General features: G+C 38.0%; 1 protein-coding gene across 6 annotated transcripts in view; it reads right to left on the minus strand.

Moving 5' to 3' along the window:
* Positions 1-13,583, minus strand: part of Acot9 (acyl-CoA thioesterase 9) — a 76,902-nt gene continuing 63,319 nt past the window's right edge. For all 6 annotated transcript variants that reach the window (XM_015488085.2, XM_048796448.1, XM_048796447.1 and 3 more), the window contains 8 exons: positions 9,680-9,753; positions 4,629-4,696; positions 3,879-3,990; positions 3,631-3,721; positions 3,368-3,453; positions 1,111-1,198; positions 817-967; positions 1-304 (listed from right to left, as the gene is read on the minus strand). In XM_015488085.2, the coding sequence (XP_015343571.1) occupies positions 216-304; positions 817-967; positions 1,111-1,198; positions 3,368-3,453; positions 3,631-3,721; positions 3,879-3,990; positions 4,629-4,696; positions 9,680-9,753 (759 nt within the window). In that variant the 3' untranslated portion in view covers positions 1-215. The remainder of the gene's footprint in view (positions 305-816; positions 968-1,110; positions 1,199-3,367; positions 3,454-3,630; positions 3,722-3,878; positions 3,991-4,628; positions 4,697-9,679; positions 9,754-13,583) is intronic.

Consider the following 13,583-nt stretch of genomic DNA (forward strand, 5'->3'; position numbering starts at 1 on the left):
TACAGTTTTTAAAGTATTTATTGTTTAATAACTTTATCATCTCAGCCTCACCCAGCTGCTCTCGTTCTGCTTTTCTGAATATCCTAAAAGCTGAATACATTCTCCTTGTATATTAAGGATAAGAAGCAATACTAAAACCAAATACACTTGATTGGCTTTCATTAGGCACTATGTCACTGCAGGTGGAGTGCTGGTTTGCAACAAGTGAGGTTTTCCTAGGGCTCCACACGGTAGTCTTTTCTCAAGCTCACAGGGACACTCATGGAGCTGAAATGCCGCTGCCCATCTAAATACAACATGGATTCTGAAACACAAGAAAGATAACCCTGGAGAAATTTGAAACATACTATAAAAACATACAAACAAGACACTATTTGGGAACACTCAGGCAGCAGTAAGCATGCAAAACCAGCAATAGGGATGCACTACTGGGCTGGACGTGTGCAGCATTCCTAAGAAAACAGGTCATAACTCCCGTCCCTTTCCTTTGGGAGGACTAGGCTTTCACTACCAGTGGTTGCTTGTCTGCAGATAACCGGTGGGAAGAACAGCAACAGCCACCTGAGGACTATGGAGGCGTCTTTGGCCTTCATGGCTATAGAACCTCAAAAGCAAAATTTCTTAAGGACATGCTCTTGGACTGACAAGCATTGTTGCACTTCCTGTTACAATTTAAAAGAAGGCTGGGGATGTAGCTCAGCAGTAGAGCTCTTGCCTAGCATGTGTGAGGCCCTGGGTTCAATCCCAAGAATTGAAAATTTTTTTTTCTTTAAAATTTCTTCCTTTCATTAGGGAAAAGCAATAATCACTGCTTACCTCCATATGTTTTAGGGTAAACCAAGGGCACTTCTTTTTCTGACATGAATGTAAAATGAAAGACATTGGTGGTCATATGCTCTTTATTCTGAAGAGAGGCCACTTCACTGTGTACTCTGACTTGAATGTAATTGTTCTGAGTAAAGCATACCTAACAGATTAGAAATGCTATAGTTAGTCAACTGCATTAAGAAGGGGAAGAAAGGCAGTCATAAAAGAATCAATGGCTTCAGAATATAGAAACCTCTCTTAAGCCCAACTGACATTAAAAAAAGCTTTTCACCTCTCACCTACCTGTGAAGAAAGAAAGAGCAATGAGCCAATTTCAACAGGTTTTTGAAACATGATATCATCCACTGCTACCACAAATGATCGGGAACCACTATTGGAGAAAAGTAGAATTTGGGTGAATTACAAAATTCAGATGATCTTGAATTTTCCCAACCAACAGAAGCAAAACAAAAATGAACAAAGTGGAGCTACAGTTCTGGCTCAGTGGTAGAGCACTTGCCTAGCATGTATGAGGCACTGGGTTCGTTTCTCAGCACCGTATATAAATAAATGAATAAAATAAAGGTCTGTCAACATCTAAAAAAATATTTTAAAAAAATGAACATAGAATAAATTTAGGGAAGGGGGAAATCATCACACCAGTGATGAATGGTAAGAGATGCCAATTCAACCACATAGGGCCAAAATCACTATCTTTACCCTTTTACATGTTATTCCCATATTTTCTCAGGTCTTTAATGCACTAATTTACTAATTCAGGGCAACAGCCTTCTTAAAATGAAGGTCATGGGCTGGGGTTGTGGCTCAGTGGTAGAGCACTTGCCTAGCATGTGTGAGGCACTGGGTTTGATCCTCAGCACCACATATAAATAAATAAAGGTATTGTGTCCCTTTACAACTAAAAAATATTTTTAAAAAAATGAAGATCAAACTCAGCTGGTATCAGTGTGGTATTCATTTGAAAACAACAAAATAGATTCTACTACCATGTATAACTAAAAAGAACAAATTTAAAAAGTTTTAATGTTAAAAGAAACATTTCTGGGCTGGAAATGTAGCTTAATGGTTGAGTGCTTGCCTAACACGTGCAAATCCTTGGGTTCAATGCCTAGCACCACAAATAAGGAAATGAAAAGATATAACATATTCCTAAATATATCCAGACTGGTTCAAAATGTTTCTTTTCAGTGGGATGGTGTTATGGTTTAGATCTGAAATGTTACCCTGCTATGAAATGTTACCTGCTATGGTTTAGATATGAGTTGTCCCCCAAAATCTCATGAGAGAAAAAGCAATAATGTTCAGAGGTGAAATGATTAGATTTTGAGAACTGTAACCTAATCAATGGATTTATCCACTGATATGGATTAGCTGGGTGGTAACTGTAGGCAGGTAGCTGAATGGGCTATCAGGAAATAACTATAGGCAGGGGAGGTGTGGCTGGAGGAGGTAGGTCACAGGGGCATGCCTTTAGGGTTAATATTTTATCCCTGGTGAGCAAAGTTTTCTCTCACTGCTTCCTGCTTGCTATGTCCTAAAGTGCTTTCCTTTCTCATACCCTTCTGCCATAATGTTCTGCCTCACCTCGAGCCCAGAGCTATGAAGTCAGCCAACCATGGAATAAATTTCTGAAAATGAGCTAAAATAAACTGTTCCTCCTGTAAGTTGTTCTTTTTGTTGGCAGGGGGTGGTACCAGGGACTGAACTCAGGGCATTCAACCACTGAGCCATGTCCCCAGCCCTATTTTGTATTTTATTTAGAGACAGGGTCTCATTGAGTTGTTTAGTGCCTCACTTTTGCTGAGGCTGTCTTTGAACTCACAATCCTCCTGTCTCAGCCTCCCAAGTTGCTGGGATCACAGGCATGCGCCACTGCATGTTGTTCTTATCAGGTATTTTGGTCACAGTGACACAAAGCTGACTAACAAAAGTAGTATAAATTGCTTCTCAGAATTAAGACCATTTATACACAATGGAATATTACTCAGCACTAAAAAAGAACAAAATCATGGCATTTGCAGGTAAATGGATGGCATTGGAGAAGATAATGCTAAGTGAAGTTAGCCAATCCAAAAAAAAAAACAAAAACAAATGCTGAATGTTTTCTCTGATACAAGGGGCGTGACTCATAGTGGGGTAGGGAGGGAGAGCATGGGAAGATTACATTAATTCTAGATAGGGAAGAGGGGTGGAAGGGAAAGGGAGGAGGAAGGGGATTAGCAAGGATGGTGGAATGTGATGGACATCATTATACAAAATACATGTATGAAGATTTGAATTTGGGGCCAACATACTTATATACAAACAGAGATATGAAAAATTGTGGCATAAGGGTTATTAAGAATTGCAATGCAAAAAAAAGAGTACATGTATAATGGCATAAGTTGGCATGAACACACTTTATATACAGAGGTATGAAAAATTGTGCTCTATATGTGTAATAAGGATTGTAATGCATTCCACTGTTGTCATGTATTTAAAAAATAAATAAAAATAAATAAATATTTTAAAAAATTAAGACCATTTAAATTTAACTTACCCCAAGTTGCAAGCAGTAGCCCATGCAAGTTCATATGCCTTCCTCATAAGGAAACCACCAAAGATACGATTGAAAATGTTCCGTTCCTATAGGACATAAGTAAAGATTGATAAAAAGAAGTTTATGTTCACCTTCATATACAGAACAAAGGAATTAACTACACCACAAAATATAGTCAGTTTAAAAGGTCCATCAAATCTCAGACAAATATCATGACTGCAAAGCTAGTCTATTCAGAAGATTTCTCACAAATTTCTAAATACCTGAGGGTGGCAAACTTCCAAACTCTTCAGTTTTGTACTCTCCATCCACACTGCATTAGGAGGCAAAACTCGACTCTGAAAACTTATAGTCCTATACCAACAGAGATTGATTAAACCCTGTTAACAATATGTTTTCACTGTTGAGAAGGAAAACATTCACAAATAACTCCCAATACACTCAGGGAGGTTTGGCTCTGGAAAAGGCCAAAGCTTAAGTGCTTTCTTGGATTCTCGTCATCCTAACTTACTTTGGATCCAGTGTGCTAAGAAACATCTCATGTATGGTATTCCTCTCCTTGGCACTGGGAGCCATTTTGAGTAATGAAGTAGAACTGAAAGCAATTCTTTTCCCCTTATTCACTAGAACATAGGAGAATAAAAAGCTATGATTAGGAGGGTCACACTAAGGCACATGGGGTCCTGACCTGGGTGCCTTGGGGCCTAAAATGCAGTATTTTGAGGTTTCAAGATGCATTCTACTGTCATGTATAACTAATTAGAACAAATTAAAAAATAAAAATTAAAAAAAATTCTACCAGAATACTTATATCCAAGAGAAGGCTACAGAGGCCACATAAAATTTCTAGTGAGGGGCTCAGGACGTAGTTCAATGGCAGAGTGTTTGCATTGCATGCACAATGCCATGGTTCAATCCCCAACATGTCCCCTCCCCAAATTTCTTCAGTGAGTCTTTGCTTTCAGATGGAAATTATACCAGTTATCAGTTCAATGAGAGAAAACTTGTTATTATCCTGGTGTAGAGCCCTGACCAGCATTAAAAATGAGAAAACAAATGGCTTCACTTAACTTCATCTGGTCAAAAAAATTGCTCAAATCATGGAGTCCAAAGAACAAAAAAAAGGTATTTTCAATAAATTCTTGGTATGAGTAAGACATTTGATTGGTATGAGGATTCCAAAAATGATCTTAAATAATTTCTTCTGCAGTATAATTAATGTACTTCTTAAACTTATTTTATTATAAACAAGTTCATGTACATTCTCCTTGTCTAAAGAGCTCTTCTTCCTCCACATTTCCAGGGATGAGTGGATTTACAAATGCTGGCCTAAAGAGAAGAAAAGAAAAGAATCCAATTTAAGATGTGCCTTTATCTAATAAAAATTGAAGGTGAACAATTACTAGTTTTAAAGACTTCTGCCATTCATTTTGAATATTGCTTACACAAGAATATTGGAAAAATTAAGGAAGACTTCTGATTACATACTCATCAGTACAATGGAAAGTTCACATAAAATGAATACTGATGCTTTTGAAAAAGTGTAATTCTGATCACAAGAAAAAAGTCAAATACAGATGGTATAACATTCTATAAGACAATTAATTTAGACTCTTCAAAAATGTCAGTGTCTTAGAAAACAGAAAATTGGTAGGGGCACTCTTCTAAAGAACCATAACCAACTACAGCACAAAATCCTTGATCAGATCTTGAATGGGGGGGAGTTATAAAGATATTTTAGGGACAACTGGTGAAATGTGAATGTGAATCATATTAAATAATATAACTGCATCACCGTTAAGTTTCTTGGCTATAACAAAGGCATTGAGGTTGTGTAGCAGAATTTTTTTGTTTCTGTTAGATACATGCTTAACTACTAAGGGGTGAAGCAGTCTCAAACTTACTTTCAAATAATTCAGGAAAAATGTATGTATATGTGTATTTATAGAGAGCAAGGAAGTAAGGCAAATGAGGTATAATGTTAACTGGTGAATTCAGGTGACAAGCACAATGGGGGTTCATTGCATTATTCTCCCTACTTTTCTGCTTTGGCGAGGATGTTTTGAAGAGATGGTTTTCTAGCTGCGAATTCTTTCATGACTGTTGTGCTCCGCTGCCTTTCCCATCCTCCCTCCCTACTTTTCTGTAAGCATCAAATCTTTCAACATAAAAAAGGGAAAAGAGCCCTGTTCTGTAGTAGAATCCAAAGGTTTTATGAAACAATAGTGGAAATAAAGAATTGAAATAGCAGCTTTGAAAACTGTAATGCATTGGCTAGAAGAGAAATTTGGACCAATGCCCAGGCTGTTTGAAAAGGAGTCAGGCCTGGGGCTGGGGATGCGGCTCAAGTGGTAGCAATACTCGCCTAGTATGCGTGAGGTACTGGGTTCAATTCTCAGCACCACATAAAAATAAAATAGCACCACATAAAAATAGAATAAAGATATTGTGTCCAGCTAAAACTAAAAAATAAATATTAAAAAAAAGAAAAGGAATCGGGCCAGCCACTGTCCACAGTAGGTCAGCTAAGGGATAGAGGGAGGGATAGGTATAGATGGGAGCTATCCTTAGCTATATTTCATTAGTATATATATTGGTATATATTCTTGGTATATTCCATTCTTGACTTGGTTTTCCAAGCAAGTTTGCTATACAGTAGGAAAGAGTTCTCATTTCTTGCTGCTTAATCAAGTTTCTAGTACAAATGAGATCTCTCATAGGCTGCTGGATTCTGTCTTGCACAAGGAGAAATCTGATAACATTCCCTCTCAGCCCACAATTAGACAGTTTTCTGTTTGGATGCCTTGGATAAAACTGTTGTTGGGAGCCAAAAATTCAATTTAAGAGAAAAAAGATAAGTAAATGTCTGTACAGTTAAATTTGACTTGAAAATGACTGAATCTGCTCATGAGATTTTGTAGGAACTTTTTGCTGTTGTTGTTGTTTGATGTATATCCTAGCTCTGTATCCTGAAAAGCCCTAGAAACAGTGACAAAATCATAGCAATATATAGTTCCAGTGCCCAGATTTTGATCTCTGAATACTAGCTCCTTCTAAAAAGTACTTCAGGATTCCTTGGAAAAATGGCTGACTCCAGGCCTGGGCAGGAAGTGTAAAATTTGCCCAAGACTTCTTGTCACACCAGAGAGCAAGAAGGTATCAAAGACTTAGTGGAAAAAGGTGGAAAGGACATGGGAGCCCCTACTGACAAAAGATAGCACACACTGAGTGTTATGGATTAGATGTGATGTCCCCCAAATCTCACCTGTGAGACAATGCAAGAAGGTTTGGAGGAGAATGATTGGGTTATAGCCTTAGCCTAATATCTGAAGTGGTAGGGTGTGGCTGGAAGAGGTAGGAATTAGGGTGTGGCTTTGGTGTATATGTTTGTATCTGGAGAGTGGAGTCTCTTTCTGCTTCTTGATCGCCATGATGTGAGCTACTTCCCTCTGCCACACATTCCACCATGATGTTCAGTCTCATCTCAAGCCCCTCATGAAATGGAGCCAACCTTCTATGAACTAAGACCTCTGAAACTGTGAGCCCTCAAATAAAATTTTCCTCCCCTATAGTTGTTCAGTCAGATCCTTTAGTCACAGCAGCGAAAAAGCTGACTAAAACACTTGAGCATCAAGAACAACGACTATTGGCTGGGGTTGTGGCTCAGTGGTACAGTGCTTGCCTAGCATGCGTGAGGCACTGGGTTCAATCCCCGGAACCACGTAAAAATAAGAAATAAAGGTATTATGCCCATCTACAACTAAAAAAAAGAGAACAATGACATTAATGTATTTAAATACACCTAATAAAACCATAGGTTCACAAATACTTTTTTTTTTTTTTTGGTACCAGCAATTGAACTCAGGGTTGCTTAACTGAGCCACATTCCCAGCCCTTTTTTGTGTTTTATTTTGAGACAGGGTCTTACTAAGTCCTTAGGGCCTCACTAAGTTGCTGAGGCTGGCTTTGAACTTATAATCTTCCTGCCTCAGCCTCCTGAGTTGTTGGGATTACAGGTATGAACAGCCATGCCCGGCTCACAAATAACCTTTTTTCAAAAGCAAAAAGGTGGGAAAACCATGTCACTAACTAATGAACTAATATCATTAAAATAGATTTGGGAAAAATTAAATATGAACGTAATGTTAGATTATATTAAGGACTTGCTATTTGTTAGGCATGACAATGATAATGTAATCTTGAGTTTTTGTTTTGTTTTGTTTTGTTTTCAGTAGTGGGAATCAATCCTAGGATCTCATGCATGTTAGGCAAGTGCTCTACCACTGAGATACATCTCCAGCCCAGTAATGTAATTATTTAAGAAAATATCCTCATTTTTGGCATCATAATACCTGATTTCAATACACATAGAGCTTCAGTAAACAAAACACCATGTACTGGCATCAAAACAGACACACAGAATAGACACAGAATAGAAGGCCTAGACACAAACCCACCTATCTATGGTCAACTGATTCTCAAAAAAGGTGCTAAGAACATGCACCACAGAAAGAACAATCTTTTCAATAAATGGATCTGGAAAAATTAGATATCCACATTCAAAAGAAGGAAACTAGACCCTTATCTCTCACCAGTTAGAAAAATCAACTGAAAATATATTAAAAACTTAAGTATAAGACATGAAACTGGCATAGGAAAACAGGTAAAACACTTCAGGACACTGGAATGGGCAAAGATTTTTTTAAAACATCCCAAAGTACAGGAAACAAAAGCAAAAATAAACAAATAGGAGTACACTAAACTAAAAAGTTTCTGCACAGCAAAGGAAATTATCAACAATATGGACATAACATAAAGAATAGGAGAGGGCTGGGGTTGTGGCTCAGTGGTAGAATGCTCGCCTAGCATGCACGAGGCACTGGGTTTGATCCTCAGCACCACATAAATGTAAAATAAAGATATTGTGTCCACCTAAAAAATTTTTAAAAAAATAAATATATTACAAAAAAGAATGAGAGAAAATACTTGCAAATTGTACATCTGACAAGAACTGTGCATCTGACAAGAGGTTGATATTCACAAAATACAAGGAACTCAAACAATTAAAAGAAATAAGTAATCCAACTAAAAAAAAACACAAAAAATCTGAATAAACACTTCTCAAAAGAAGAGATACAAATGGCTAACAAATATATGAAAAAACGTTTAATATCATTAGCCACCAGAAAAATGCAAATCAAAACTATGAGATACCATGTCACCCCAATTAGAATGGCTATTATCAAAAAGTAGGGCTATGGGTGTGGTTCAGTGGTAGATTGCTTCCCTAGTATGTGTGAGACCCTAGGTTCAATTCCCAGCATTGCAAAACAAAAAATGCTGGTGATGTTATGGAGGAGAGTGAACTCTTGTTGGAAATTTTAATTAGAACAGCCATTATTCAGAACATAATACATAATACATTTTTAGAAATAGATTTATCAAGCTGGACACAGCAAGCTGGATACCTGCAATACCTGGTATTTGGGAGGCTGAGGCAGGAGAATCACAGGTTTGAGGCCAACTTGGGCAACTTAGCAAGACACTGTCTCAAAAAAGGGGAAATTAGGTATGTAGCTCAGTGACAGAGCTTCCCTAGGTTCAATCTACAGTATAAAAAAAGGGGGGTGGGGTGAAGAAAGAAGGAAAGTAGAAAGGGAAAGAAGGAATCTACTATATCTCTCTCCCACTTCTGTGTATATATTCAAAAAGGAAATAAAATCAGCATACAAAGGAGATATCTGAACACCCATGTTTATTATAGCACTATTCGCAATAGCTAAAATACAGAATCAGCCAAGATACACAGAAACTGATCAATGGATAAAGAATATGACATATTATTCAGTATATGGAGTATTATTCAGCCACATACTCATTTGTAGTGAAATGGGTGAAAGCTAAACGAGACTACCTGAAAATAGATTAGTGATTACTAGAGACTGTTGGCAAAAGGATGGTTGGATTTGATCAGTGCATGCTGTATGCATATATGAAAATATCATACTGAACCCCATTAAGATGTGTAATTAATACATGAATACATGTTAATAAATAAAATATCCCCATTTTTATAAAGATGCCTACACTGAAGTATTTGGAGGTGAAATGTCATTATGTCTGAGATTTGCTTTAAAACATTATAATTTTCTTTAAAGAAAAAAATAAATGGAGTAAATTTGGCAAAAAATGTTACAATTACAGCTGCTAAGTCCAGATGATGAATGTATGGAAGTTCATTATAGTTTATTTCTAGTTTTATGTATCTTTCAAATTGTTCAAAATAAAGAATTATGGAAAAATAGCAGTTACCCTTTATTTTCAGCATCACGAGCCACCATTACGAATGTTGCATCCAAAACAGGACAAAATTCATTACCATGCAACTAAAAAACAAAGGAAAGAATGCAGATGTAAAAAAATGCATTAATTAGGAAAACCTACCACAACTCTGAAAGCACACATGTTTTGACAAAGTTTGAAAGTAAATAAAAGAGAAAAAAATGCACTCATTAACCACCATCTGCTAAGGGGCTATCCAAGGAGCCAATGGTCTAGCAGAGGAGAAAGATAATTCAAAGCCCAAACAGTACACTGTGAGAAAAGTTCTGGGATGGGCTTTGGGGTTGTGCAGGACTAGGATTCAATGGCAAAGGTCATGGAGGGACCTTCTGCATCATCAGCACTAAACTTGACTGCAACACACAGAATCTGGGCTTCTTTCTGGGCTTCACCTTCCTCCTGATGGTATCTATCTACGTGGACCTGTAACCACATTCACAGACACTAGCATTGTCAGGGAATGTAGTGTGCCAATTGCCAGCATGGTGATGCCTCCTTAGCCAAGCACAGGACCTCTCAAGAAGGGGTAAATAGCCAGGTGTGGTGGTGAAGACTTATAATCCCAGTGGCTTGGGAGGCTGGGATCACAAATTCAAAAGCCAGCCTTAGCAATTTAGCGAGGCCCTAAGCAATTTGGCGAGACCCTATTTCTAAATACAAATACAAAAAAGGGCTGGGTATGTGGCTAAGTGGTTAAGCACCCCTGGGTTCAATCCCTGGTACCAGGAAAAAAAAAAAAAGGCGGGGAGGGAAATAGCAGTGATGATTCTGTAGATTAAATCTTTACAATGTACAGGCCTTTGAGTTTTTCAGGTGTTTCTTTATCCCCTAAAAGTTTGTATTTCCAGGAAAGTCCTATAATAAAATAGTGACAGAAGCTATTTATAACCTGAGGGTATATTCACTTTCTTCCTCAACAGATGATAGAGGACTCATCACTACTGCCAGTTCAAGTTCTTACCACCTTCCCCTCAACTGTGGAAACAATCCACTGATCTCATTATGCCTCTGCCCTGTTCAAACCTTCCAATTATTTCTCCTTTTCTTCCAGCACTAATGCTAATCCTGTTAGCACAACATAAAAAGCCCAGGGCAACACAGCCTGGGATTCCTCTCTACTTGTTCACTAACACTGCCCTTATACCTGTACCTTTTACCCCAGTCACAGCTCACAAGTGAGAGGTGCTGGGATGCAGATGGCTGTGGATCATCTCCAAGTCATGCCTGCCTTTACCTGATGCCTTCTTCATATCATAGGTCTAATGCTTCAAAACACTCTGTTCCTCCCTGCCCCATGCCTATTTCCCAGGCTGAGTTCATAAAGTGCTCCCTTGATGGGACTTCTCAATGTAAGAGAAGTAGATGCCATCTCTATGGGAGGCATTCTGAAATGTGTAGAGGCATTCTGAAATGTGTAGAGGCATTCTGAGGGGGAATCTACAGGGATGGTAATCAGGGAGATAAACACTTCACAATGCAGGGGATAGGCCCTCAGCACAAACAACTTTCCTGTTCAAAATGCTAATGGTGTTTCTGCTAAGAAATATTGTATAATAATATATCATATTCATTTATTTGTGTGGCTGTCTCCCTACTGTATAGCAAACTCCTCATAGACAAAGACTATTTTTCTTCACATATGCATCTCTAGCACTCAGAACTAAAACTGCCAGAGAGCAAAAATAATCAATGTTTGCCAATCAATGATTGAAGCATGTCATTAATGGGCACTACTAGAATGTAAACTCCAAGGGAAAGGAACTTTGTTTATTTTGCTCACTGCTGTACGCTCAGCACAGAACATGTGCTCAATAAGTAATTGCTAAATGAAAGTTGAATGAGTGGATATCAGGAAGTAGGCAGGGAGACTCAAACCCAAGTCCTGCTGTTGAGGAACATATAGTCTAGAGGAAGAGAAATGACATGTTTGAGTACAGCTCTGTAGAACAGAGAGTAGCAGATGTTAGGAAAGAGGGTCAGAAAGCAGGTCCTGAGGAAGAGTCCTAGTGAAGGAACAAATGCTTTAAGCTGGGAGGATCAGGGAAAGGGTTGAACATGAAGTGACCCAGCAGCACAAAGGGAATGTGAATACACAGAGGTGCCAGAGCACAAGAAATTTCAGGCAAAGGAAAAAGCATAAGCAATGAGACTCACTATTTACATTATAGTTCATTATAGTGAACTTATTAATGCCAAGCACTGGGAATGCAAAGATGTGTAACTCCCTATTCTTAGGCTGCTTAGTGTCCACCATGAGAACTAAGAAGGTAAGTAAATGGTGAGTCAGAGGGAATATACTTGGAAAGGTAGGTTGAGGCTAGTTTAGGAAGCATCTTGGGACCTACCTAGTCAAAGGAGTTTAGATTTTAATCCACATGTAACAGTCATTGAAGGTTTTTTTATTAGTTGTTTTTAGTTATGCATGACAATAGAATCCATTTTGAGAAGGGGAGTGATGTGATTCAGGATCAGCATTGGAAGGAAGATTTATCTGATAAAAATAGGTAAAATTCACGGACTGGGGCTGTAGCTCAATGATAGAGCACTTGCCTAGCATGTGTTAGGCACTGGGTTTGATCCTCAGCACAACATAAGAATAAATAAATAAAATAAAGGTATTGTGTCTGTCTACAACTAAAAATATTTTTAAATGGATAAAATTCAGAAAGAGGACAGACTAGAAGGAGTCACTTGCACAAGAGGCCATAAGGATTTAATTCAAACACAGGCGCCAAGAAGATAGGAAAGAAAGGATTCTGGTGACTGTCTGTAGGAGACGAATTGGCAAGACTTGGCAAAAGACTGCATAGGCAAGGGAAAAATTAAAGCCACAGCAAAGTTTTGGAGCTTGGGGAAATAGGAGGCTGGCAAAGGGGAGACTGGAGGAGGATCAGGATCTGATGATGCCTTTAGTCTGAAAGGCACTGAACTTGAGGTAGCAATAGCACATCAAGGTGGAGAGACAGAATGGACACTCAGAAAGGTGGCTGTGAAGGTCAAGTCTAGAATAAAGATTTGGGAATACCTCAATAATACTACTAATAAATTAACATTACTGCCAACAGTGGTTACTGTGTGACAGGCATAGCATTAAGCACTTCGTATAAATGGGGGGTTTTCCTTCATTTCACCCATACTACAACATATAACATGGTATTGTGACTACACTTGAGAAAATAGAGGCTTAGAGAAGATAAGTTGTTAACCCAAAAATAAGCAGCAGAGTTGGGATTATATCTCAGGTCTACCCAACCAGAGGCAAAATGCTTATCACCCCTGCCACCTCTCAGGAATAAAAAAGATCACTCAAGTAATGAATTATTATCAAATGGCCAATGATAAATGCAAGTTTAAAACAAAGGCCTTTACTTGTCTAGCTCTGATTTTCATTGATATGCTCTAAAAAATTCCTGTATATCTTTTTCCAAACTATTTGTCCAAGAGTTAAATTGTCAAGATTCCCTAGAAGGTAGGTCTTATGCCAAGATTGTGCTGTCCACGGCAGGGAACAGGCTAGCAATTAAAAGTGTGGACGAATTATAGACACATCCCTAGCAATTTTATTATGTTTTGTCTCAAAAATAGTATTACCAAAAGAAAGGACAAATTTTAAAAAAAACAGTATTACTAGGGCTGAGGATATATAACTCAGTGGTAGAACACTTGCCTAGCAAGTATGAGGTCCTGGGTTCAATCCCCAGTACTCACACACACACACACAATATTACTGTTAATTACATCATGGAAGTTTAAGGATTCCATATCAAATTTAAAAATTACTTACCTATTTTGACAAATAACTACTAAATAGCAAGTTTCAGCTTTTCCTGAAAGCTGAAGTTTTTAACCACTAAAACATGAAATTCTTCATAAT

The sequence above is a fragment of the Marmota marmota genome, unplaced genomic scaffold (genome assembly GCF_001458135.2).
Source record: "Marmota marmota marmota unplaced genomic scaffold, marMar, whole genome shotgun sequence".
Classification (NCBI taxonomy): domain Eukaryota; kingdom Metazoa; phylum Chordata; class Mammalia; order Rodentia; family Sciuridae; genus Marmota; species Marmota marmota.